Source organism: Antennarius striatus, chromosome 12 (assembly GCF_040054535.1).
Source record: "Antennarius striatus isolate MH-2024 chromosome 12, ASM4005453v1, whole genome shotgun sequence".
In the NCBI taxonomy this organism is placed as follows: domain Eukaryota; kingdom Metazoa; phylum Chordata; class Actinopteri; order Lophiiformes; family Antennariidae; genus Antennarius; species Antennarius striatus.
In genome coordinates, this window is record NC_090787.1 from 20,555,517 (window position 1) to 20,583,453 (window position 27,937).

At 40.3% G+C, this 27,937-nt stretch overlaps 1 protein-coding gene across 1 annotated transcript; it reads right to left on the reverse strand.

Moving 5' to 3' along the window:
• Positions 1-86: 86 nt before the first annotated feature.
• fhip1b (FHF complex subunit HOOK interacting protein 1B) lies at positions 87-27,638 on the reverse strand. Its single transcript, XM_068329310.1, has 12 exons — positions 27,346-27,638; positions 21,411-21,902; positions 18,360-18,755; positions 16,282-16,512; positions 13,759-14,004; positions 13,329-13,496; positions 11,201-11,280; positions 10,839-11,008; positions 8,847-10,211; positions 6,747-6,925; positions 5,724-5,886; positions 87-4,618 (listed from the first exon to the last, which is right to left on the reverse strand). The coding sequence occupies exons 2-12, from the start codon at positions 21,537-21,539 to the stop codon at positions 4,305-4,307; spliced, it is 3,441 nt and encodes a 1,146-aa protein (XP_068185411.1). The 5' UTR covers positions 21,540-21,902; positions 27,346-27,638; the 3' UTR covers positions 87-4,304.
• Positions 27,639-27,937: the final 299 nt, after the last annotated feature.

Here is a 27,937-nt window from a genome sequence, read left to right on the forward strand (position 1 = left end):
AAGTGGAAACAAAAATTGTTTTTATTTTCAGTTAACACTTGACTTTCTTCAGTTGATCAATAACTGCTCCATCAATAAAACCCCAGAAAATGCATGCCATGTACATGTCCATTAGTAATCAAGAATGAACTTACATAGGGTTGTGGGCACCGCTATGTTCATCATGTATTTATCTATCACACAACATAAAGACAGAAAACTCTGAAGGTGTCTGATGGTACAGAAGGACGTTTCTTTCTAAAAATAAAACCTGTGGACTTCTCCTGGTTTCTGACACCACAGAAACTGTTCTCCTAAAAGAAAGATGTAACTGAGAAGCCAGTGTGCCCCTCCTTCCAAGATCAATAATAAATGAACAATGGAAAGTATTTCTACAGCAAGGATGTTCTCATGCACAAAAGTTGGGTGTATTCTCCGATCTGTATCTCACCCATGATATTGTACTTTATAAATACCCTACTTTACAAGTTTTTGCTGTTTCTTGTTAAAACTGGGGTCTTACCTTTTCAGGCTGTAAAAAAGGCCAAGAAAGAAAAAATCCTCCTGCGCCTATTAAATAAATAAATAAATAAATAGATCCTTCATAAATCTCTTCAGGGGAATTACTTTTTTTCCACTCCTACACATTGAAATGAGATGAAGTCCATCTCGTCACGAAGGGTCGCTTTTATCAGGTAAAAAAATAAATAAGTGACACAGGACAAATGTGATATTGCTTGGCAAATTTATAAATTAATAAAAACAGTCCCTTTGTAGAGTTCTGACATCCTTTTTCCTCATTTGTATTTTTGTCAGTTTTCTAATGATTTTAAAATATAGAAAAATATTTTTGACAACATTCATCATTACATTGATTTTTTAGCATGTTTCATTCTGTCCTGATGTACATTATAATACACATACCTTTGCATTTTTATCCATTGCCTTTTTTACAGTAAATCACATCATTGTTCAGCTTCAACTGGGGAGGGGGCATGTGCACATGTTTTGCATAGATCACAGGGGAGGAGTCCAAAATGAAAAAAAAAAAAAAAAGGAAAACAATGTACATGTGATGATAGGCATTACAAGTCACCAGGAGGACAATCTATGTCAAACATGGCACAAAATTTATGGAGAAATCAAATTCTAAGCATCACTTCAGATGAAACCTAAACCCAAACCCTTTCATTTCTATTTATTTCAACTTCAGGCATTTACAGCTTTGATGCACATTTTACGTGGAAGCCCCATTTGGCACACTTAGGTGACGTGAGCTGAGTTGTTTCCTCCAAAATTCCAATTTTGAGTTAATTCACATCTACTTGAGTGATAGAAAAGCCATTCAGGATCAAGGACGAAACAAAACACCTAACGAGGTTTTTTTTTTGCAGTAACCTTCAACATTCAAAATCCAGAAACTTCAAACATAAACCTCTCAATTTTAGCACAAAAATGGAAATTGTAGTGTTCGAGCACATGCATTAAAAAAATTTTTTTTTTAAAAATCAAACTTTGATCAATATCCAATCAGACGTGAAACAAGAACATAGCATTCATCACAGCTGAGGTGCATTTTTACAATCAGGTATTGCCACTGGATTTCTGTGTGAGGCGCTAATGACATTATATTAGCACATTGAACTTTTTCTTCCCATTTTCCTCTCGCAGTAAAATGTTTTCTGCTTACAGTTCCTGGTTCACTCAACTATTTGGAGACATTTCTGTACTGGTGTCAGAACGGTGATCGCTATGAGTAAAAAAAAGAATGCTATTCCCAAATCTATGTTTAAAGACAATGTGGATATATTGTTTATCCTTATGCAGGTTGTCCCCTGTAATCACTCAATAGGCATCCGTTCTCATAAGGTCAAGTCATACTTTGTGTTTGTATGCGAGATGAGTTCTCTGTCTGCAGCATTAAATTCATGCAGTGGAGGAAATCCCTTATAAAAACATCCAATGGCAACTTTTACAATATCAGTCTTTGAATTTTTAGGTAAGAAAGACAATAAAAATAAAAATATACATATACACAGTAAACAGTGGAAAACCACTGTGGGTAGTGTAGAGGTGTAATGTGCTAAAGTCCCAACAAAAAAAATAAAAACACAAAATAGTAGCAGCATTCCTTTCAATGGATCAAATTTCTAAACATATTTTCCCACCTCCAGGTAGCAAAAAAAATGCCTTGACAATAGATTAGATCTAAACTGGGTCTACATGATGTTTCAGCACCAAGGCCTTCTGATTATAAAGCATTCTAATATTTTCCCTGTGCAGTAGTACCTCGAGATACGGGCTGCTCAACATGTGAGTGTTTTGAGATACGAGTCGTCGCGCTGTTTAGATTTTGTTCAATATGTGAGAGAAATCCGAGACACGAGCCGCGTGTCGGGATACAACATCAGCTGAGACCGGATCTCATTTCTTTCCCACATGTTGGCGGATGGATACAACATCAGCTTGTATCTCGAGAATGACTCTACTCTATTTGGCCTTGTAACTGCCATGTTGTCAATCAGCACATCCGACGTTTAGAAAGCATTGAAATGACAGGGTCCGTTGGTGTTCAGGTTGTGTAGCATGAAACTAATGGGACACGTACACAAGGTATAACGAAAGATTACCTTTGGTGTCCATGAATGCATCACAAAAATCAGAGAAATTACCGTAACTGCTTGTTTACAATGTGACCAACCCACTGACCGATTGGTGTTGACCAGGTTGGATGGATGGCAAAGGGTAGGATGTAGGAGAGACTCAGAGATAACCGTGTTACCATCACCACTGAAACCTACTGCATGGAGGCTAATTTAACATCAGCACTACAGCACAACCAAAAGAAAACTTGTATAGAACTCTACCTTGTTATATTTACTTGTAAATCTGGCCTTACTTGGCATGCAGAAACTCTTAACTAACGGTGTTTAAAAAACTGTGGAGTGTTAAGAAATCTATTTAAAAAATTCCATAGAAAACCGAGTTACAACAGTAATGAAGAACTACATCAAAAATGATGGCTATGACAATTATGACAAGATGGATCATTTGTCCAAACATGTTTTCAAATGTTAAGACAGGATGGCAGGAGCTGTTAGCAGATTCTCTGCTGCTACAGGCTGAGACAAAATGGCTAGTATATGCAGAAAACATTTTCACAAGAAGCTGAAGTCTGACTTAAATGTTATCTTAATTTCCTCAACAAAAAGAAGAAACTCAAACGATTCAAAACCTCAAATGTTCGCTTGATGCTGAAGGAATCAAGGCGGCTTTGGAAAAGAATTGAGTCTTGGAAAAAACCTTCGCAGCAGTAACGTTCATCTTCACACACAATTAAATAAATTAAAAGCTAGTCGCTGCCATCATGGACTCCACATCCTCTCCAAACCATGTATACTTGGTAGAGCAAAATAAAGAAATAGGAGCTGTTACACTAACTAAACATCAGCGTGTTAAGTTCCGTGTTCAACAAGCTGTGTGTTCGGTTTGAAGCTGAACATAATATGGAGATTGCCTCTTACAAGCTTTGAAGTTAACTTACCAAAAAAGCTCACAAAGATCAGTTAAAAAGAAAAGTCAGTCAACGCCTCGTGGGAGACCTTTTTTAAATGTCAAAATGAATGAAAAAGGTGCCGATTGAAATAAAACTCATTCCCTTCTCATGTTTTGTCTGACCGTCAGGAGTTTTTACACAGCTGCCTTTAAAATCCAGTTTTCATCCCATTTATTTGCGACTATTCTTTGCAGTGTAGCTGAAAACTTGAGGTCACTAGGGCAACATGTAGTTTTTTTTCAGTGTCATTATTGGTCAGTCCTGGATGGAGGGTCTGGAAGCTGACTGGATCACTGTGGTTGGCTGAGCAGACACGTCATTTTTTGGTGTTTGTCATAATTTCTTTCAGGACAGTACATTCTTCTCCTGTGTAACAAAAAAGCACCCTTTCAACAGAACACGGGGTATTTCCTAGCACCAGTGTGTGCAACTAATTTCTTTTATCTGTGGCTTTACTGTGACACATTTTACCATGACAGGGTACATTTATGTACACGCTCCAAAACCTCCAACATTTCCAGAGACCTTCTCTGTATAGAATCTAAATATAATATGTGATATGCACAACATCATAAGTGTTCAGATGAATAAAATTCTTGCAGTCTTGTGGGTGTCCTGTAATGATTTTGGCAAAATTTAAAAACCCCAAATCAAACACCGTAATAGTCGTCTCGTCGGTGTGAATCCAGTCTGTCCTCTAGACATCGGGAAATCAAACGGATCTTTTTTTTACGCCGCGAACACAAAGAATCGACGGGTTCGAGTCCATCTACTCCTCCGCCTCCTGGCTGTGAGGGAAAGGCAGAGTGACCGAGTGCTCTTGAGCCAGAGCTGCTAGCTCCTTGAGGAACTCACAGAAGATGACAGCGCAGTACACAGCGTTCTTCACTCTCAGCGCCTCAGCTTGCTTCTCCAAGTTGGGGACCCCTCCTCCTCCTCCTCCACCCCTGAACAGAGCGCTGTGCAGCGATTGGCCGCTGTCTTTCACGTGCGCCAAGGCCAGCTGGGCGGCGTGACGAGCCCGGGTCGGGCTGTGGGTGTGACGAAGGATGAGGTCTCCAAGAGACGGCTTACGACTCTTCACTGCAGGAGAACATAGAAACGTAGAAGCTGGGATAAATGGTAACAGGGCGCGTGCTTTTTTGACGTCTGGTTATTGTTTGTGCTTGTTTAAAATAAAATAATGGTCCACATGTGATGGACACTCTCCGATCAGATGCAGACTTGCAAACCACATTAACCTTCAGGGACCTATTAAAATGTCTACACACATTACTTGATCGGGTCACAAAAGGGCCGTCTCATAAAAATGTAAAAGAAAATGTAATACAGAAATTTTTTTTTTTCTTTCAATGCATCAGATCTTTTCCATTACTTCCGACCAATCTATACATATAAAGTTTATTATATTTTTTTATTATATATGTTTATATGGAATATGCCATTAAAACAATGTTTTTCTTCCAATGGGAAAAACACAAAATATGGAAAAATATGTGGTTATAACGGGAGTTACTCGGACCATTTTTGACCATTTCAGGTATTGTGTGTACAGAGTGAAAATCTGCTATTCTATACACTTCCAATGACAGGCATTAAGGAATTTAGAAAATAAAGATGAAAGAAAATTCCTGGCAAAATGTCTTATATTTGGTCTTTTAACTGACTGATGTATTGGGATTGAAACACATAAAAGCAACAAAAATGTCACTTTTGGGCCAAAACAGTTCCCAAAGGTTAAAAGCATTAGGTGAGGCTATGGAAGTCAGATGTTTTTCAGACTCTCTCTGTCACTAGGGGGACAAAGTGATTTTAGAGAATGCAATTTTAGGAGAGCCAAACAAAAAGTTATTTCTATATAAATTACTTCCTGCCGCTTGAAGGGTAAATTGTATGAAAGATCTTGAAACTCCTGCACATGAGCCACACCATGTAAACTGTCAAGTGATTTAAAAGATATTCATTTATTTTCCGTATGCTGGCTTGCTTTTAAAGATATAGCTGGATAAATAAATGAATATTTGCATGGAAATATAGACTGTCTCATCAAAATTAAAACATGGGCCAAAACTTCTGTTAAGCTCTTTTGGAAATATGGTTCTGTACATGACTCAGATGTCCTAGTCTGCCTGAGTAGCTACTACAACTATTCATGTGTAAACTCAGGTGTCACCATCATCATCTTCACCTAGGGAATCAGAGCGCCGCAGGGGGGGAACTGCTCCAGGTGGGTCGGTCCAGTCCACTTTGCCTCGGGCCACCAGGTACTGCTGGGCTTTCTTCAGCATGACTGGAAAGTCTTCATGGGATGCAGCAAACGCCTCAATGCGATTCTTCACAGAGCCTAAGACCTGTGGGTCATCAGGAAAAACACTGGAATTACTGGCAAATAATGATTAATTTGATGTATTCCTTTCTTTTTTAATTCCTTTTTTTTCAGTTTTACAATTTCACATTTCATTTCTAATCCAAGAGGAACAATAACAGTGGTTTAAGGCTTTCAGTCATAAGTCAGAACTGAGAAAGCTACTTGAATCAGATCTTCAAACCTAAAAAAAGAGCAGCTTCTTATGACTCAGCCTTTGAACAAGAATCTCTGAAGAAATATTTTCCATTTAAAGATGATATTCAGGACACTGAAAAGGCTGATCATCATCTCCGTAGCATGTATGTCCTGGACAATTTTAGAGAATTGGAGGATGTGCCATTTTTAATGCATTTTTTTATACAGTATTTTCTTTTGAGAGATCAAAACATAATTTTAAGGGTTTTTTTGTTTTTTTTATTAACTTGAAGTGAAAATTGTGCAAAAGTCCCTTTTACATTTGTAATAAAACAGTTCTCTCTTTTTTTGTTGTTGGTGTGTTAATGATCTGAAAAGCTTGCAATTTTTTTTATTTCACCAAATCCATCTGATTCCATATTGGCTCCCTTTTACCCCCCATTAGCAGGATCATAAATCACTATCTGAGAATGTGGACAGATATAGGATATGGAAAATAAAGTACACAAATGAGCTAGAAGAATGATGCTTTTGGAAGTGAGGTATACACACAGGTATACACACATGTGACGTGGGTTGAAATAATGTCTAAAAACAGGAAGACTCACAGCTGCCATCACTTCAAATATAAATACAAGAACTTTATTCCAACTGGCAGTGAGCACAATCCACCAAGGACATCCCTTGAACAGTTTGTAGCGTGTTCACCTGAATAAGTGACTTCACGCTGGGCTGGAAGACCATGTTGGTGTTGAGCAGGAAGGAGCGCAGGAGTGGCTGAGGATAGCAGGCCAGCTGGGCCACGATGCCTGTGAGCAGGATGTTCACGTACAACGAGTTCTGCAGCATGTTCTCCAACTTAGCAAACAGAACCACCATGAAGGGACCTGAACAGAGACCGGAGAGACAGAAGATACAAATTTAGCTCAAAAACATGAGGCTGCAGCATATATTCCAAAAGAATACATGGTTTTTCCTATGATGTCCATTTGCTAAAATTTGTGATTCTTTTTTTTTTTTTGGGTAACAGCTTTGGAGATTGATCATATCTCGTAGTGTTTATTTTCTTGTCCTATTATTGCTCTACCCTCTTTTCTACAAATCACTCTGCTGGGTAAAAATGACATTTCCTGACTTCTTATTAAATTGGCGTCCATCAATCCATCATGTTAAAGGTTCATTGAGTGTAAAAATAAGCAGATTGAGAAAAAGAACGCACCTTATTGCCCTTAAGAAGTATGTGTGAAGCTTCATTGGTCTATACAGGGGTTATTAAGATGTAGATAAACTGCTGTCTCCTTTATATGTTAGAACAATGGATAAAAGTACCGTACCGTGTTCCGCACTATAAGGCGCACCTAAAAGCCTAAAATGTTCTCATAAACCCGTAGTGCGCCTTATAATCCGGTGCATCTTATATATGGATTGATATTCATATTAATATTGGTTAAAAACATGATCGCTGAAAAAAAGCCGGCAGTCTGGCCGGCAGTCATGCCGCACTCCACCACCAGAGGAGCCCCCTCACAAGGCACTCGGGCCCACGCCCCCTAACAACGGTAGTCAAGGGGCGTCACCGAAGTCCCGGCTCTGACTGAGCTGCTCTCAGACGGTAGAGCAGACTGTAGGAGCACCGGTGGTTACGTAGTAGAACATAAGGAACTTTCAACAATTCTATGAATAAAGTTTGACTGACTGACTGATCTCAGTATTTCCTAACTATTTGGCGTCAGAAATAACCCACTTTAAACTGAATTGGTCTTAACAATGCCATTGTGCTGTCATCTGGAATCTAGTGACGGTCCATTCTATTAGTTTGTGGAAACACACGGAGAAACTGGTATAAAGGTGAATGAAAGACCCTCAAAGCTGAACTTCCAGCCTTTTTCGAAATTTCAAGAGCAGAGTCACTGCTAGACAAAGGTGTCTGGTGTGCTGCATTGATTTACAAATGTAGTTGATATCTCTGGGGGGCGGAGGAGGGGCGCATTCAGGGTTGTGTATTCTGTCTGCAGCGACGTGCGTTGAGATCCACGGCGGTGAGACACCGACGTTAAAGTCAGTTCTAGGAGTAAAACAGCGTCATGTTTGACAGTAAATTAGCAGCCTGACATTAAAAACTAGTTAAAAAATTGTTTAGGACACACAGCAGCAAATAGCTGCACCTCACCTCCGACTGGACTACCGATCGATCGAAGACGGACGTCGGACCTTAAATATCTGCTTCGAACTTCAGATCAGGAAATAATCCGCTCTGTTGGCACTGACTGCACTCGTAATGAATTTAACCAGTTTTTAATGTCAGGTTTTTTAATATGGGTGTTGACTTCTTTCTAAGATGGCAAAGTGATCAAGTGATCAGGTTTCCTTGATGAGGCTCAGAATGGCTTATTGACATAACAATAGGGGCCATTCAAAGGTAGTCAGGAAGTCAGGACTGCAATCATGACTGCCTGAGCAGCGCGGCTCTACCTAGTGGACGGATTGCGCAACTACAGCTGCTGCAGTTTATCAAATAAATTTTATTTTTTATTGTGTGCGCCTTATAATCCGGTGCGCCTTAAAGTGCAGAAAATACTGTAATGCTTTATGCATCCTCTCAATGTGGTATTAAGAATTATGCACTATAACTGTGACAGAACAGTTTCACTTGCTTTGGAATAACAGTATGTTGCATAAAAATGCAAATTAATACGTGTCATTTTTTTATTGGAACCTTTAATCAGAAAGACTGAGACACATAGATTTTAAAAATACCACACTAACTATAACATCATAGTGCACAGAAATAAAAGAAGTAGGTCTCACCTGTGTACGGCTGCGAGGTAGGCTGATTCAGGGGTGTGACAGGACTACAGAGGCCCACCGCGTCCCCCTCCCCCTTTGTGTCATTTGTCAGTTTCCTCTCCAGGGCGGAGGTCAACTGTGTCTCCTCCTCCTGCCCCTCCGTGGGGAGGGCCTGCCTGGTCGTTTCCTCCTGCTGACGGGCCGCTCCGCCGCCCTCCTTCACCCGGTCCTCCAGCTCGCTCAGTTCCTGCGTGAAGGCCTCGATGCTGATGCCCTGGTTGTTGGTTTCCCCGGCGACCAGAGGTTCTCCTGGCGCCTGCTCCAGCAGCTCCTGGATGAGACTCTCTACAGATTCCTGCCCCTGGTTGGTTTGTGGAAGATCTGAGGATGTGTCTGAGGTGTTGCCGGTCAGCAGTTTGGTGTCGGGCGATGATTGGATGATGGAGTGGTGTGAGGGAGTCTGGTTCATGCAGACACATTCTGAATCACTCTTTTCACTGTGGATAAAAACGGACTGGGGGAGAGCAGTGCTGCAGGAGACGAGAGATCCATTTTGATTTGCATTTTCATCCAAATACTGCTGCTCCCCCAAGTCTCTCTTGACTTTCTTTACCTCAAGTCCTCTGTCCCGATTATCTGAGCAGTCGTGCTCCTGCACCATTGTCCCGTTATATATGGCCTGGTAGCTCACGGTCATGTGAGAAGGTAAAATGTGAGGGGCTAGAGATGAAGATGTTAATAAAGGCGTGGCTGACGATGATGATGAGGACGAGGGGACGAGCTGAGGCGCGGTCTTTGGCAGGAACTCTTCTTTCTGCAGGCTGCGTTTCATAGAGCGTGGGGTGAGGCTTATGCAATTGTTTTTGCCGATCGTGACGTCCCACTCCCCGCTGTCCTGCTCCGAGCTGTTCCACTCAGATCGCGCCACAGGTGCTGCCCTCTGCTGTCCTGGAGGGGTGGCGCTGCTTCCTTCCTGTTGTAAAGAGAAGTGCTCAGGGAACACAGTCATAGAGGAGTTCAAGGAAGGTGGAGGTGGGGGCTGAGAAACCGTCCTCGGGGAGGGCTTTTCTCCGTCGTAAGGTGCTGACCAGTCACGACACGCCCACGAGCAAAGTTCGATGCCCCGTCTGGCGTCTCTGAGGTACTCCAAGTAGCCCGAATCCCAGTCCAGATTCTCCGGGAGATTCTGCTGCTGTCGCATCGGGCTGTCAGGGGAGCGGGGGTGGGAGCCGGAGGGACCCGACTGCAGCTGCTCCAAGCTGGTGGGGGCAGAAGGACCCCCTCCCGAACCACCTCCGATGCTCTGTTGGCGGATGAAGATGGCTAAGCGAGACGGGGTGCTGGGCCTGACGGGGGCTGGAGATTCCACGCTGGTGCTGTTTAGAACTGAGGAGGAAGAAGGAAAACGCAACAGTTAACATTTAATGCAAGTGAGCCCCTTCTTGTCCGTCACTATCCCATCAAAGACCTGCTAAAAACATTCAAACATAGTCCCTCTCTCACTTCTGGAGGTTCATTCACAGAAGAACCCACGGCCACACCGTTACAGACGTCACACAACAAAACCGGCTGAAATGACCATCATTCATGACACCACAGCTGGAGAAACAGAACACAGAAATACACTAACACACTGCTAGATGTTGCATCACCTCAATCGTGTCTAACACAGGTTATTTCCCAGCAGTGATGTCATTATAATGAAACAAGTCTCTTTTGTATTTGCAGTACTCCTTAGTCGTTCAGTACATTCAGGTAGTCAAATGACTTCATTCTTTGGGCGGTTACTGTTGCTGAAATGTAGTAAATAATCTCATAGGAGGCCGTACCTACAGTATTTGCTTAGTTAAATATAGGTGAAGATTCACTGTGAAATGTAATTCTGGCCAATCAGCTCAAATCAAATGCATTTAGTTTATGTTCACATTTCAAGGCTGGAGCTTTGAGGCTGATCTCTTCATGTTAACAGCTGTGAGCGTTAATTCCTGTTCGCTCCCAGTGCTCCCTGCTCACCTTTTCCCCAGAACACGCTGTCCTCATCCCGGTCAGCAGAGGGCGCTACACTCAGCCGGCAGCACTGTGGAATCAGTGACAGGAACTTGTCTGCTGACTTTCCATACATGTCCGTCTCCCTGATAGCGCGACGCTGACTCAGCATAACATGGGTACAGGGCAGGAGGTACCTAAAACAGTAAAACACAGTATGTTCTATTGTTCTATAATAGTTGAAGCAACTCTACCCTCACTCAATTTTACAAAGTTTACACGTTGAGTGAATCTCAAAAACTTTGTGCAGACGCACCACTGATCTGGATTATACATTTTAAACAAGCCTATGAAAATATAATATTTCGTTTTTAAATATGCAGACACACCTGAGAACTAGTTGCAGCATGATGTCTTCACAGTTCAGGGAGAGAAGAGTCCTGAAGAGACTCAGTGATACCATGCAGAGCTACAACACACAAGGGGGGACAAATTCAGAAAAAAACAGGGCAGTCAGGGACTGCTGCATCCTGACCTACTTCCAGGGTAGGTTTTTGACCATAGATCAAAGCTAATGCATAGGTAGATCAAAGCACTAGCTATGATCTATGGTCTTACTAACACTTGCCATCCCCCTCGTCTTTCTATCTTTTCTAGTTCCTGAGTGCAGTTTAAACTTTAAATTTTACCTACTTTTCTCAAGGTCAAGGACATCATCTCATTTTCATCCACTTTGCTGCCCAAATAATGTGCGTTTTGTTTCATCTTTCTATCTGCATCGGTTGCAAAGATATTTGGTGGACGTACGAACGAACACTGACAATTACAATACATCACCTCTTTGAAGCGGGATGTAAAAATCTATACATTTATTTGTCTCTATATATACACACACACACATATATATATATATATATATATATATATATATATATATATATAATATATACACACACATATCTATATATATATAGAGAGAGATATATAGAGATGTATATATAGTGGTACCTTGACATACGTGATGCTCAAACTGGCGCAATAATGATGTTTTGAGTAAGTTGGTCAGAAGGATGTTTCTACCAGACGGGTCTGTAGTCTCAAAGAAACTTCTAAGGGTTTTGAGCCCAAAGCACGACTTGTAGCCAGAGGTTTTGAAGAAGTTAACATTGAACAGTTACAGCATTCTGCAACCTGTGCTTCAGAATCTTAGACTACCATTAGCAATAATTTGCAAAAATCAGTGTGAAGTTGGTTCTATGGACATCAACTTTACATTCTTGCGGGGTATGGAGCTGTTAAGAGACATTTCTGTTCGCCCTCCACCTGAAGTAGGCAGTGATGGTGTTCTGTGGAAGCTTGTATGAAGTGTGTGTTTGGTCGTGCAGATGCATCGCTTTATTGTTACCACAAGGTGAAAGAAATTATGATGAACACGGATAGTAAAATGTCACAGGATGACAGACTTTTATTGGATAAATGAGCAGCTTAAGGTTACTTGAGTGCTTGTATGTCATGTTGATGATTTTCTTAGGGCAGGCTCACACAACCTCTCAAAGTGTGACCCCTTTATTCAAGTTTCATGTTGGACACAAGGAGAATGTGACTTTTTCCTGTGGGGGGATAGATCGTGCTACTGAAGGTGTTTCCTCCTATATGTTAACAATCCAAGAAGATCTGACATGTGTTGAGAAGCGCTCTTGCTGTAGAAACTCTTGCTGTCAGACGGAATAGATAATGCTGTTCACAGAGCTCACCACTGGAAACACTAAATAGCAGCTCTTCCATTGATCTGTATGATAACCGCTCCCTGTTCGGTGCCCTTAAATCTACAAAACAGGTCACACAGAAGAGACTCTTTTGGGAAATAAGTGGAATCATGAGATCATAAAAAAAGCCAGCAAATATAATTAATTATGCACTATTGGTTGATTGTATTTTAAAAAGTTTTATAATTTTGAGGAGTTTGGGGCTTTTTTTTACAAGGCTGGAACAGATTGAATTGAAATTAGTTATTTTAAAAGGGGAAAATGTTGTTGGAGTTACCAATTGTTTGATTAGCTAAGTCACGAAATAGATTAAACTTGTATCTTGAGGTACCACTGCAGATAAACACACACATCTATCTAAATACAAACACACACACACGACATAGATATTTATGCATGATGTGCTATATGTGGGTTACTTTTTCAAATAATATTTTCTTTCATGTGATGCGTATACCAGAAAAGATAAAATTTTAGGACGTGTGTCACGCCGGTCTTGAGTTTCACACACACAAAAAAAGTGCGGCGATGAACCCATGCGTCTCATGTTTCTTTTGTCAGACCCCACCCCACCCAGAGCGACTGAGATTTGGAAAATTACACTGGAGATTAACATACTAACTGCAAATATTGTTCAACACAACACTTCTGGTTTTTGCCCAAGTCGTGTTCAGCTTTAAGTCAGCCCACTCAACACCCATGCCACAGTTTCAATAAGGACTTGAGGGTATATAACAAACACTTTTTGTACCCTTGAATTGCTGCTGATGCGTGTGAGCAGCGTGTCCAGGATGGTGTCATTGTCGTGACGATGCAACAGGATGAAGCGCAGGAAGGTTTTCAGGAGAGACGTCTCTGACACGCTGCGCAGAAAGAGGTCTAGATAGGCAGTGCTGGCGATCATCTCATCCACAGAGGACTGCAAACAGACATAAAGAGACATTTTAAAACTGTAACAGAGGGGGCGACGAGACATCTGAGATCTGCTGGTTTTTTCTGACTCAGACCATGATTCATCCTTTCAAAAATGTCCAGGGAACAAATCACCTGACATAAAATTTGCACTTAAATAATAAATTAAAGAGGTCTTCCAGTAACTCAAAAAGGTAACTTTTTATCCTTTTTATACAAAAAGTCAAACTATGGCTGACGTTTTGTTTTAATCACCTATCCTTTCCTACCTTGTGGAGCGCCGGACCCATGACAGGTACCAGAAATCCATTGTGGAGGTAGTCCAGCAGCTGGGAGCGGACCAGGGGATGAGCGACCTGCACCACCGCGTTACAGAATTCCAGCGAGTTCATGAACAGAACGAGCGACGACACAACCATCCAGTCCTCCCGCCGGAGAGCGTGCCAGTCGTCTCCACGGACTTCAATCTTCCTGGGCAGAGAGGAGTAAAGAGCGCTGAGGCCCGTTGCCAACACCTGATAGGACACAGACAGAACAGGGGGTCAGACAAGGATAAAATATACAGGTAGATTTATCAGTTTGTCAAAAAAAAAACACATCAGAGTTAGTCATTGGCAGTTTGATGGAAATGGAATCGTGATCTGATACTGGGTCGAATTCTGAAAAAATAGTCTGACAAAAAAAATCCTTTTCAGATGTCACTATGGGTTTATAGAAATTGTTTGGTCATATACAATTTATCACCCCACTAAACAAATACATTTCAAACAAACAAGTCGTTTATGAAAATTAAATCTGAAAAGGTGCACAGATTACAGTATCAGATTACAGAGCCTTAACCGACCATAATTATAAGAGTTGACAGGAGTATATGAACAGTATCACACACAGAGGAGAAATACACATTGGAGTGAAACAGTGTTTGGTCCTTATAACCACACAAGGTGAATATTTACACTTATTTATACAATAATGAGGAACATCAACTAACAAACATAGAAAAACAACTGGAATTTGAAGTCGATAATAAATGACTGCTTGAAATTAGTCAAGATGATTTACTGCACAGGTTTTCTGACTGGGTTTGATAAAAGCTGAACCCAGTCCAAATAGTTTTAACTGTAAGCAGAACGATGTGGCCCCTCCAGTCAGTGTCAGCTGGATGAAAACAACTGCGACTGAAAAGAACTTACATTTGAGTCAGGTTTCAGTCAGTTTACGCTTCAAAATAAAAGCTGAATCTGACAAGACTGCAACCCAATCAGAACGATAAATAATCTACAATGTATTAGGGCTGCCATGATTAGTCGACTAGTCGTGTTTATGTTGACAATTTAAAACTGTTGACAACTAATCTTATAGTTGACCCAAAGTGATACGAGTCAGGCTCTGGTATCACGGCAGCTCGGCAGCAACGGTGCTCAAATTTGTGGAAATATTTTAAGAAAACAAAAGAAAAAAGTGTGTGATGCCGTATCTGAAACACAGAACTTCCCTTCCACGGCAGCACAACTTCGATGCAACTGAAGAGGAAGCGCGTTGTGGCTTGAGACACTGAGGGAGAGGGGCCATTGTCTGGGTAAGCTGACTGGCTAGTTGGCTGCTAATATTAGTGTAAACAGAGTACTAACTTATTATTTACTCATATAGCTGAAAACATTAACATTAGCAATGAGGATTTGATCCACTTGCTCCCCTTAGCCCACATATTTCATGTGTTTTCTGTATTGTTAATAATTCCCTTGTTTAAGGTGTCTACCTCAATGTTACTATGTTTGGTGCCAAAGACAAAAGAGGAAAGAAAAAGACCTAAAAAAATAAACCTGAATTATTTATTTTTATATTGTTTAGGCAAATGTCTTTTTCTTATTTTACTCAGCTGTTTGCCCTTTATGCCACACAGTTAAACAACTGTTTGTCACTACAAGCATATTTCATTAAAGGTTAAACGGACTATGATCTTAATTGTCTTTATTTTTAGTTTTAGTTTAGCATTTATCTTAAACACTTCAAGCTGAAAACTAATGATGGTTATTAAAAGCAGCTTCATGCTGGTGTGATAAGGTTTATGTTTTACCTCCAATTTACGAATGACCGAGTCGTCGACTAATCAAAACAAAAAAAATCATCTGTAATTAGTTGAAATAATTCTTTGTGGCAGCTCTACAACGTACACATTCAGAATTATTAAAAGAAAAAAAAGGACAGAACTGATGCCTTACTGGTTCATAAATTAAAAATAGCAGCACACTTGATTTCAAACCTACAACATATAAATAAATATAGCTGCTGCACGCTACCAAACATGCCTGGTGGTACGATTAGACAGTTTGCATGGGTTTTTTTGGGTTTCTTTGACAAAACAATGAACCAACGCACCAGCTATCCAAGGAAATGCAAAAAAAAAAAAAAAACATTTTTATGAAAATATCACAACAAAAGAAAAGTTTCCCAGTTTTTAAATTCAGACAAAAACTTTCAAAACCAAGTGGAGCATCCCTTTCTTGTAAATACATTTATAAACCGCTAATAAATTGTAAAACTGCAACAAGCATGACAAAATCAGCATTTGGTCACGATTTAGGGTTTGAAATATTGTATGGTTAAATTTACCGATCGCTGAAACTGCTGATACAGCAAAAAACATTGCTGTATCAGAAATCCAGGCCAATTTTTACGAAGCACTTCATCACATGTGATATCATAAAGTCAGATCCGCAAGAGAAACTATTTTAATTAATATTTTAATTAATTTACGTAAATGTCAACTTTCCATGACCTTCATCACTCACCGGGCAGAAGTACGAGTTCTCGGTGATGTAGCGCGCCACCGCCTGGTGGCTGGCTGAGGCCGCCATGACCAGCAGCAGGGCGTCGCGGGCCTGCTGTCCGATGGCCCCGTCCCGGTGGATGAACGGGACCAGCAGGGAGAAGATCAGCAGATTGGTGGAGCCCTGCTGAGCCGGCGCCGCCTGGAACAACATCTCCAGAACCACAGGCTGCCGAGCCATGGAGACACAGATCTGAATTAAAGATCACAATTAAAGAAAGTCAGTAATGAACAAACAGTGAGGGAAACTCTTAGAATGGGAGTCAACAGACATCAGGGTTTCCACTTTCGAGAAAGCATCACAGCGGTTGGTTAAGCCAAAGTGTAGTTTTCTGGGGGACTTGCAATGAATGGGTGTCATTAGGAGATAACATCATAGGCTGTGGAGTTCAATATTTGTACCTCTTTTATCAGGTGACTGTCCTTCGTTTTTATAACAATGATGACATTTTGTTTATAGGGTTGGAATAGGGGCAGTCAAATTCACAAAGTGAGAAAAATAATGAAACATTTTTGTCTGAAATCGACAAGCAAACAGTAACATAGTAGAGTTCACAGTGAATGGGAATTTACAGTAAAGGTAAATTATTAGTATCAGCTGCATTACATTGGCTCCCGATTCATGTTAGATCCGACTTTAAGGTACTTCTATTGACGTACAAAAGCATTAATGGGCTTGCTCCCACCTACATGTCTGATCTGGTTAAACCTTACACTCCAATGAGGGCCCCCTGCTCTCAGAATACAGGTCTCTTGTGTGTTCCTAGAGTTAAAAAGAAGTCAGCTGGCCATGGGCAGATTGTAAAGCCTTTTGAGGCATTCTTTGTGAATCTGGGCTATATAATAAATAAACTTGAAACTTGAAGGTCTGTTAGATTTTTTAGTTCAACAGTGCCCAACCTCCAGGCCACAAACCAGTACCAGTTTGTGGCTCTACTGGTATGGGGTCACACAGAAAGAATACATATTTTTCATTCTTTCCATTTTATTTATCTGATTCTGAATGATGGTTTGTTTTGTAAAATTACCAGATTCTCTACTCCACATCTGTCTCAACTGAAACTACTAAGGTAGCAAAATCAACAAAAAACAAAATGTCTTTGGAAAGTTTCTTTGCGCAGGGTAAAAGACCCAATGTGGAGACAGAAAAACGTACAACTCAGTCAGAGACTGTAACATCCCGCGACACCCCTGAATTCAAAATTGTACCCTTCATCCACACTAAAAGATACAAAAGTGGTAAGTTGACATTGACTTAGTTAAGGTCATCATCACATTGTGTTCCTCTGGCTTCCTGAAAATGTTGCTTTTTGTTTTGTGATTATATCTCATCAGGTTTCAGAGATGTGTACCTAAAAAGGTACTAAAAAGGTATAAAAGTGAAAATTTGACCTTGACCGAGTTTTTCAAAGGTAAAAGTTGTGATCTAATTTTCATCCCCTTTCCACCCTGAATATAATTTTTTTTGTTTTGTCTTTCTATCTTATCTGGTTCCTGAGATATGTTCAAAAAAAATTGACAAACTTGAAATTTGACCTTGACCTAGTTTTCTCAAGGTCAAGGTCATCATTTCATTTTAACCCCCTTTGCTGCCCGAGTGCTTTTTCTTTCATTTTTCTATCTGCAACAGTTGTGAAGATATTTGGTGGACGGACAAACGAACACACGAACACTGACATTACATCACCGCTTTGCGGGCTGTAACAAAGCTGTGGAAAAAAACTTTTTATGCCGGTCATATAATTTTTTTGTTGTATTTATCTGCCATACTTCAGTTAAATGTCCTGCAGAGCAAATGTCCTAGAAAAGGACATTCTGGAATCGCCAAACCAAACTGTTTAATTAATTTGCAAAACTCAAATATCTGTGAGGTTGGTCAATATTTCTGGGTGTATATTCTACAGTATTTTATGTTATCGTAATAAAAACCTGTTCTTTAGGTTATGAAGAGGATGTAAAATTCAACAACCTATACACTCTTTTTCAGATTGAGGCTAACTGTAAACCCTTAAGAAGCACACAGACTAGAGGTGAATGTACCTGGTTGAGGAGCAGTACTAAGCTGTTCTCAAGCGATGAAGGACAACCAAGATCTGGATCAGCACAAGCTCCCAGAAGCCTCAGTAGGGGGTGCAGGACCGCGGTGTACTGCAGCAGAGGCTGCTGGGATTGACCAATGAGCATCTCAAAAAGTTTCAGCAGCGCCCCTTGGCTGTCTGGATCCAGACCACGGCGGAGGTGCCACTGAACCAGACACTCCAGAATATTCTTGGTGACCACCATCTCCAGGATGGGACCCATGGGTGTGCTCCCATCTGAGCTCTCAGCGGGCCGTTCTTCTGCTAGCAGACACAGCATCTGGTCAGTGTGATTCCTCACTGCTGTGAGGTCATCGCTGGAGGATGAAGGCTCCTGCTGCTCCAACACCCAGGAGACCTGCAGCAAAAAACAGCAACGTAATGACAATCCAACGTTCAATGCTGGAATTCATTTTTTCTCTATGATGAGTCAAAGATATGACCTCTGAAAAGCAAGACCCTCAATTCAGTTCAACACTTGTAGTTATACTGTCTTCACTTAATGCAACCTTTTATGCACATTAAATTACAGTCAGGTAACATTTTATCTGGTGATTCAATGTCAGCTATTGATCTTTTATGAGGAGCAACGAGTGAGCGATCAAATGATAGATTAATGCCACACTGGGCATTTTGATAAGAATTTAGCCTTGATTATTACACTATTAGTAACGTCTGTATATTCTCTGATAGAAGAAGATTCAAATCTAGATTTTATAGAAACATCTCATGCCACTATATTACCTAATAATTATATAAAAAATTACGATAATGATTCATTTTATTGTTTTGGGAGGATCCCAATGCATTAAAGGCCCATGTCGGTACATCAAACACACCAACAGTCTGGATTATGTATTATATCTTTACAAAAATCTCTCCCTGGAACTGCCACCTTATCACTATGGGGAGTTTGAGCGACTGGATGATCCCAGGAGCTATGTTATCAGGGGCTTTATGCTCCTGGTAGGGTTTCCCTTGGCAAACATGTCCTGGATGACGGGCCAGACAAAGAGCATTTCAAAAACACAAAAATATCGAGGACTGTGACATTGCTCCCTGGTGGCGTAGTGCGGCATAACTGTCAGCCAGACTGACAGCTTTTTTTCAGCGATATTAATATTACTATTAATATTAATCCATATATAAGGCGCATCCGACTATAAGGCGCACTGTGAGCTTATGAAAAAATTATATGCTTTTAGGTGCGCCTTATAGTGCAGAAAATACTGTAGTAAGAAAAAAAAACATGAAATCTAAAAAGTACTGGCAGATATTGCAACTATTGTACAATAGAATTTCTAAAATGTTTATGTTTTAAGATAAAAATACGTCACAAAATTGTAAAAAGTGTAATGACGTGGGCAGAGTGTTCACACATTTATCACATGCACTCAGACATTTTACATCCATTTGCCAAGAGGTGTAACAGTCAGCACAACTAAGGGCAAACAAGGAGCTGTAGAGTTGTGTGCAGGTTGTACAGATAGATGCATTTCTTTATGTTCTCATGAATGTACACACACACACACATGCATGTAACCTCTTATTTTTAATGCCCTCATATCTACTTTCATGTAACTGAAAAATGGAAACGTATTAAAGCTGTCTCCTCATTTTAAAAATTTGAGGGATGGATGGGATTTCTAAATATTGACAAGGCTTCTCTAGTCATGTTTGATCACAAACAACATTCATTTGAAGCGTTTCCATTTGGACCAGTCTCCTACGGCAGACCAGTAAGCAGTACTGATGTCTTATATTGCCTCAGAGATAATATAATGGTAGGGCTTAGAAGCACGTAAATCCATGCCTGAGTCCTGATCTCACTCACTCTAACAAGTAACTTGTGCAAATATTCACACTGAGTTTATTGTTAGACAATGATTCACTAAAACAACGGACTCCATCATTTACTGTTCACCCAAAAGAACATTTACTTCTCATTTGAGCGCTGCTCCATGCAAGGCAAAGAATGCACAGGTACTCATTTTTGTAACAATTATAACTTTCATAATGTAGGTGTAACACATTTAATTAACCAACGAATTTATCAATGGAAAATCTGTCTGAATTTAACATAAAAACAGTTAAATACTTAAGCAATTTATCATACAAAACACTCGGTGGTTCTTGTTTCTTCTGCTTTATACATAAAAAAAACTGAATGGTTGAAGGTACTTAAAAAAACTAGCAATTTTGAAAAATCACCTTGAGCGCTAAAACATAAAACAGAATTATCAGAGTCTGGAAGAATTGGGAATTCCTGTTGGTAATGTACCATTGAATGCCAAGCCAGCAAGTCGTCGTTATTTTATACGATAGAAAAAACACTCAGGAAATGTCCAACCAACCAGCCTTTCTGGTTCCATCTATTCACTTTAATAAAATTATCCAAAACACTCACTTTGAAGGGAGATCCAGATGAAGTCCTGTCATCTGTCATTGGACCTTAAGACTAGCCAAACAAGTTCTAGTAGTAGCAGCACTTAAACAGCATTTCATATGTGAATCCAGTGCTTTCCTATACATAGTCCAAGCGTGAAAATACTAGCATAGTGAACATTACACATCTCAAGTTCAACTGAGAGTTAGGTTTTGCTCAGCCTAACAGAGAGAAACTCGGTTTGTGCAGATGTAGACAACGTTTTCCCCCATTCCATAATTTTAAATGAGGCGAAAGAGACAAACTTTTGAAGCAACTATAAATTCATAAATTAAACAATTTTTTCCAGTGTTTTTTCATAAGGTATGGACCGACCATAACCTGTTTTTTCCAGACATACAAACAAGGGGAGCCCCATATGCCTCCTTTACTGGGGTCATAATAACGAAACAAAATATTAACACAGTATTTCTGTTCCAGATAAAATTCACATTCATTCTAATAGATTCCATTCCAGCCAATATCTTAAGACACTTTTTAACCCTGAACATCAGAAACAAAATTGAATCCAAAATCTAAATGTATAATTTTATCAAGATTCAAAAATGTGGTGTGACTGCGGCTCACTTGTCTCCAGTGGTTCTTGAACACCATGAGGCAGGTCTCTGGGTCAGCAATGCAGGGGCTGGAGGGGGCAGCACTGTGTCCAGACCGACTCCCACTACCCCTAGGGTTCAATCTGCTCAACCAGCTCATAGTGAATCCAGTGAGAGTAAGGTCAAAGGTCACAAAATCTCAGACCAGAGGAGTACTTCCAATAATAAGGCTCAGAGTATTTTGATGTACAAGAACTCAAAGAGAAACAAGACAAGGAAGAAAAGAAAACAAATTGTGGGACAGAGGAGGGAAGGAGAGGTGGGAAAGGGGGAGGGTGTATCAAAACAGAGAGAAGGAGGGGAATGAGGTCGGCTACAAATGTGTTGTCACTGCCAGTCAGTTGTTGGCTATGTCTAGGAGAGGCCTGCTGCTGATTTAACAATCTGTGTGACCCTGTCCTTCCTGTGGGCCCTGTCATCCAGTCTGAAGCCAACACCACTCCATAGCCAGTCAATGGGCACCCTGGAAACAAGAAAAGACTGCTTTAGCATAGAGGTCTGTAGACACATCTATACATTTCTAGACAACACCTGCAGAACATGCATTTACTTACACACACACGCACACGCACACGCACACGCACACACACACACACACAGAAGTATATATACACACACTAGTTATATACAGTTTATTATAACTAGTATTAGTTATATATCATATAACTTGTATTCACAAATGCTAGGCAGGTAAGTAGCAGAGGGGGTTGTTGAACAGTTTCAGCTGCTTTGTTGAAATCAACAACAGGTTCATCAGAGGGGCAACAATGACATTGCCCCCAAAACAGGAATAGTTTTCCAGGTTGAGGCCAGTGCTACTTCCCCCCCCCCCCATCTCTTTTGGCTGTTTTTTTGCTGACTAACTTTCTACTACTGTAGTTTTTCATTTGGCTTGGATCAACGTCTCTATTGATAGCATTGTGCGGTACCTGGACACTACAAAGATAGTCCAACTCCTCCAGGACGGCACATCAATACGTGCCGTTGCAAGAAGGTTTGCTTTGTCCTCCAGCACAGTCTCAATGTACTCCTGTCTCCTGGAGTACATTCCAGGAGACAGGTAGTTACTCCAGGAGAGCTGGACAGGGCCGTAGAAGGTCCTCAAACCCTCAGCAGGATCGGTATCTGCTCCTTTTGTGCAAGGAGGAACAGGATGAGCACTGCCAGAGTCCTACATAATGACTTCCAGCAGGCTACTGGTGTGAATGTTTCTGACCAAACAATCAGAAACAGGCTCCATGAGCGTGGCCTGAGGGCCCGACGTCCTGTAGTGGGCTCTGTGCTGCCCAGCACCGTAGAGCTCGATTGGCATTTGCCATAGACCACCAGAATTGGCAACTACGCCACTGGCGCCCTGTGCTCTTCACCAATGAGAGCAGGTTCAACCTGAGCACATACGACAGACGTGAAAGGCTCTGGAGATGCCGTAATGAACGTTATGCTGCCAGCAATATCATTCAGCATGACCGCTTTGGTGGTGGACAGGGATAGTCTGGGGAAGCATATCCCTGGAAGGACACACAGACCTCTACAGGTTATATAACGGCACCCTAACTGCTATGAGGTATTGGGATGAAATCTTTGGACCCATTGTCAGACCCTACGCTGGTGAATTGGGACCTGGGTTCCTCCTGGTCCATGACAATACCCCACGTCATGTAGCTGGAGTATAAAGGCAATTCCTGGAGGATGAAGGCATCGAAACCATTGACTGGCCCCCACATTCACCTGACCTAAACCCAATAGAACACCTCTGGGACATTATGTTTAGGTCCATCCGGCGCTGCCAGGTTGCTCCTCAGACTGTCAAGGAGCTAAGTGATGCTCTGGTCCAGACTTGGGAGGAGATTCCCCAGGACCTCATACGTCATCTCATTAGGAGCCCCAACGTTGTCAGGCATGCATATAAGCACGTGGGGGCCACACAAACTACTGAGAATTGTTTTGAGTTGCTACAATAACATTTTGGCAAAATGGACCAGTCTACTGCATCATTTTTTCACTTTCATTTTTGATTTACCCCTCTATTGGGTGATCATTTTCATTTCTATCAAATAATACAATATATCACCTACTTACAGAATTATCAGGAAAGATAGTCAAGATCATTTAATCCCCGTTTAGATATGGTGTGTTTTCGAAGTGTTCCTGTAGTTTTTTTGAGCAGTGTATATAGAAAACAAGGCAGTCAGAGACTGCAATATCCCACGACACTTCTGAATTCAAAATTGTATCCTGACCTACTTGCATAGGTCAAAGACAAAGCTACTGCTCTGACCTACTTTCATAGATCAAACCTAGTGCTTTGCTAGCAAAGCTCTCTTTGTTTATTTACAAGATGAAATAATCTTATATATCATTAAATCAAACACATTTAACGTTTACTATCTTCTTATATATATAATAAAGCAAGCTGTTCGGAAGATGAATATTTAAACAATGTTATCTCCACAAAAAAGCAAATCTCAGTCAGCATGTTTTATCCCACCCTCCAGAACAAGGAAACTCCCACTCATTCAGAAATATATAATTTGCAGTGAAGTGTCTGTTTTTCCGTTTGTCCTATAGCAGTGGTACCCAACCACTGGTATATGGTCGCGGGCCATTAGGACGCACAGAACGTTTAAATTTTTCTTTTATTATTCAGTGTAATCAGTGTATTAATCAATGTAAAGATGTTTATTTTCAAAAGTGACTTCTCCGCGGAATAACGCACAGCCGATTGCATGCTTCTGTGCCTCTTGACAGGTCTCGGTCACGTGATAGGTTACCAGCCATTACTCCTACAAGAAAAAATTAGTAAAGAAAAAACACGTTTGAGGAGATTCTTTGGAAAGCGGAAAAGGCCCAATGAGGAGACGGAAGATCCTATGACTTCCAGAAACATAAAATATGCATTTTAAAGATAACATCAAGAGTCCTACTTACAATACGGGTTTATCCCTACAGGTGAAACTCACTGAGCCCACTCTGTAATATGTGATGACAAGCTAACAAATGAGTCAATGATGCCTTCGATGCTGCTTCGGCACCTGGGGACCAAAGCACCAAAGCCTTAAAAGACAAAGCTTTGAAGTTTTTTTGACAAAAACAACCAGGAACACAAAGCGCAGAAGCAATCACTGATGGCCACCACATCAACACATGTGAGCGCACTGAGAGCATCAGACCTAGTGGCTAATCGTATTGCTAAGGCAAAGAAACCTTTAACCGTTGGTGAAGAATTGATGCTACCCACCGCTAAGGACATTTGACATGAACTTCTAATTGATCACTAATTACATCCTGCTTCAAAGCGGTGATGTATTATAATTGTCAGTGTTAGTTCGTTCTTATGTCCACCAAATATCTTCGCAACCGTTGCAGATAGAAAGATGAAACAAAAAGAACATTACTCTGGTGACAAAGGGGATGAAAATGAGATGATGACCTTGACCTTCAGAAAAGTAGGTCAAGGTCAAATTTCATTTTTTGTAAACTCAGGAACTGGCTAATATAGAAAGACGAGGGAGAAGGCCAGTGTGAGTAAGACCATAGATCAAAGCTAGTGCTTTGACTTCTCCTGCACATTAACAAGGAAATGACTCAATCTTTTTATTAAAACTACAGCTATTCATTCTTATACTAAACACAAAAGTCAAGATCTGTCCAGTATATTAATGTAAATCTAAATTATCATCCTGCTTCCATTCGCATCCAGGTTGAGGAAAGATTAACTTAGAAAATCTTTGACAACAAGGTAACTAATGTTGACAAAAGAATGATGAATTAAACAATAAAAGATTTCAACTGATAATGACGAGACTCGTGCAGTCAGAGCTGCACTGTATGAAGTGTGTTTTCTATTTGACTCTGCCCTGATAAAAATAAAAAAGTTATTTGGTTTTTTTACATTAGCAAGGGAGAAAAAAAGTCCCTCTGAGCTGATTAACAGTCACAGGTAGCATACCACATAGCCAGGATTATTAACATCAACTCCTCACCTATTAGGTGAGTCCTCTAGTTTTTTTTAAACTATCAAAGGTAGTTACATAAGGTTGAGAATGTCTGGGACACATAGTCTCACGTGTAAAATAACATACTAGTGATGCCCAAACATTTTTTCTTTGCCAATCCCTAAACTAACACAAAATAGGCCAGAGAACACCAAGAATTTTACTTTGATGAGCTTCATATTAAAAAGGTCATCCATAAGCAAAATTGTCACACATTTTGCCATTGGATGTATAGACGGAATTATAGCTAAAATGGTGCGATCCCGCTGGAACCAGTGTGTGCCCATGGGGCCACTCTGAAAACTGATGAGTTCATCACCAGCAGCCCAGCTTTTATTTTCATACACATTATCATACCACATAACTATCAGGAAGTTTACGCAAAATAGCATCAGCCGAAGCCAAGTATTATTGTACTGTTTATGATTTCTAATTAACATATATCACATGACTTGGATTTGAGTGAGATCAACAAATTAAATAACTTTAGTTTGTTTGATCAATAACAAAACATATTTTCTTTGTTGACATTTTTAAATAACTAAGTCCTGTCTCATGAATGAAATTCCTGTTGCTCACAGAACATTCCCTTTTCTGCTCAAGTGCTTTAGACAAATACAGGATTCAGCCCATGTTCTCCACAAACACAAATTCAAGCCATAATTTCAGTGGCATAAAAAACAATGACGGAGTTCAATATTAACTAACAGACTGCACTAAAGGAGGACTTCCTTCATAAGACAGAGGAGTGTGTCAGAGGTTAATAAACACACCATAGCTTGCCTTAACTGCTTCTTTCTCATTCCAGAGTCTAGAGGTCAATATTCTCTTTCAGAGAATTATACAGCCTGAAACAGGGTAAGGACTTTCAACATTCTGTCACTTCATACAAAGTTCAAGCTATCAGCCACACCTGTTTTGAGTGCCCCTTTCAGGTGTTTGTGTTCTTTTTTCCTGGCTATGGGTACTGGTATACCACTTTAATTTTTATAATGAACTATTATTACAGTATTATTAAAGCTAGCTTTATATAAAATTGTCAACATGTGCAAAGCAGATGCACACACTTTCCCAGCTATCCAATTTTTAAAGTAATGATGCCAACATGTGATCAGTCATATCAGGCCTATTTTTTCTAAATGCACAAAAAATCTTGAATTTTTATGCACATATTTATAAAGCCTAATATCTTGCTATATTTTTATCATATATTACCAATTTAATTAACAGTGAATATAATGTCTACATGTGTAGCATAAAATGGACCAAAACCTTTCAAATTAGGCAGCTAAAAACAATATATTCAATATTATATAAATTATAGTGTTAATTTATAATACTATACATGATCTATACTACTGAATACTGCTTTATATTGATTTGTAATCAGTCTGAGAGTATTATGGGCTTGATGACCACAAATTCGCCTTGGATCACTGAATCTGATGTGCTGTTTCTACCAGATATTTATTATACTACAGTATTTGTATTTAAGCGTTTTATGAACAAAGTCAAGTTTGAGGGAGAGGAAAATGACTTATTATCGGAATAAATCACTGCAATGTTTTGGGTTCTCTCCATTGGGCAGCATCAGCGACCAACCATCAAATATTATGACCTTGCATTTATCATTATTTCTTTATTAATATATTCTTGGCAGCATTTGGGTTGCTTGATTATTACTATTTTTAATATTATTTGGGTTTTTAACTCAACCTCGTAGATACCGTCATGCCTCAGTGACCAACCAGAGTGTTTACCGTCATGGTCCGTAGGAAAACATCAATGTAAGTCAATGGTGAGATCATACAGCTAGCTAGTTACAATGATAATTAGCTGGCATAAAAATGCCAAGTGCACACTGACAGTTCAGTAGTTAAGTCAGTATTTAGTAATTTATAAATTACTCACCTTGAATATGTGAAGAGTCTCAGCAGTTGTGAGGTGTTTATTCCACGAACGCCTGCTAGCCGGTTGCTATTAAGTTAGCTGGTTTGCTAACGACTAGCTGCTAATGAATTCCGCAATGTCAGAGCAGAAAAGGGTTGACGAGGCCCTAAATTACCCAAAGACAACCGGGCCGCTAGGCCATAGCGAGCCGATAAAACCAACAAACGAACCACTCCTTCATGCGGGCTGCTGTGCATCCTGTTAACGACACATAAACAGCCCATTTGATGATTTGTCAAACACTCCTCTCTCTCCCGCAGCCATCTTACTTTAGCTCCGCCCACACGCCTCCTCTGAGTCACGCCCACAGCCACGGTCCTCATCCGCCTGGACGGAACGCGTGAAGCGACAAAACTAGAAGAGCGCGCTGGGCCCTGCTGTCACACACTGGCAACAGTACATTTACTTCTGTTTACATATCAATTTTACCATTTCATTTAGATTTTTAAATACAAACATAAAACATTTTTTTCAGTTTGTTTTTTACAGCTTGTATTAGGTCTGTCCTTTTTTTTTTTTACTGTGTATTTGGTCAATTTAATGGCACATTTTG

Coding starts and splice junctions, on each gene's coding strand:
- fhip1b (XM_068329310.1), bottom strand. CDS start 21,539: ATGAGCTGGTTGAGCAGATTGAACCCTAGGGGTAGTGGGAGTCGGTCT. Junction 10,212..10,838: donor CAGCGTGTTCTGGGGAAAAG/GTGAGCAGGGAG, acceptor CTTCCTCCTCAG/TTCTAAACAGCACCAGCGTG. Junction 5,887..6,746: donor GCGTGAAGTCACTTATTCAG/GTGAACACGCTA, acceptor GATGACCCACAG/GTCTTAGGCTCTGTGAAGAA.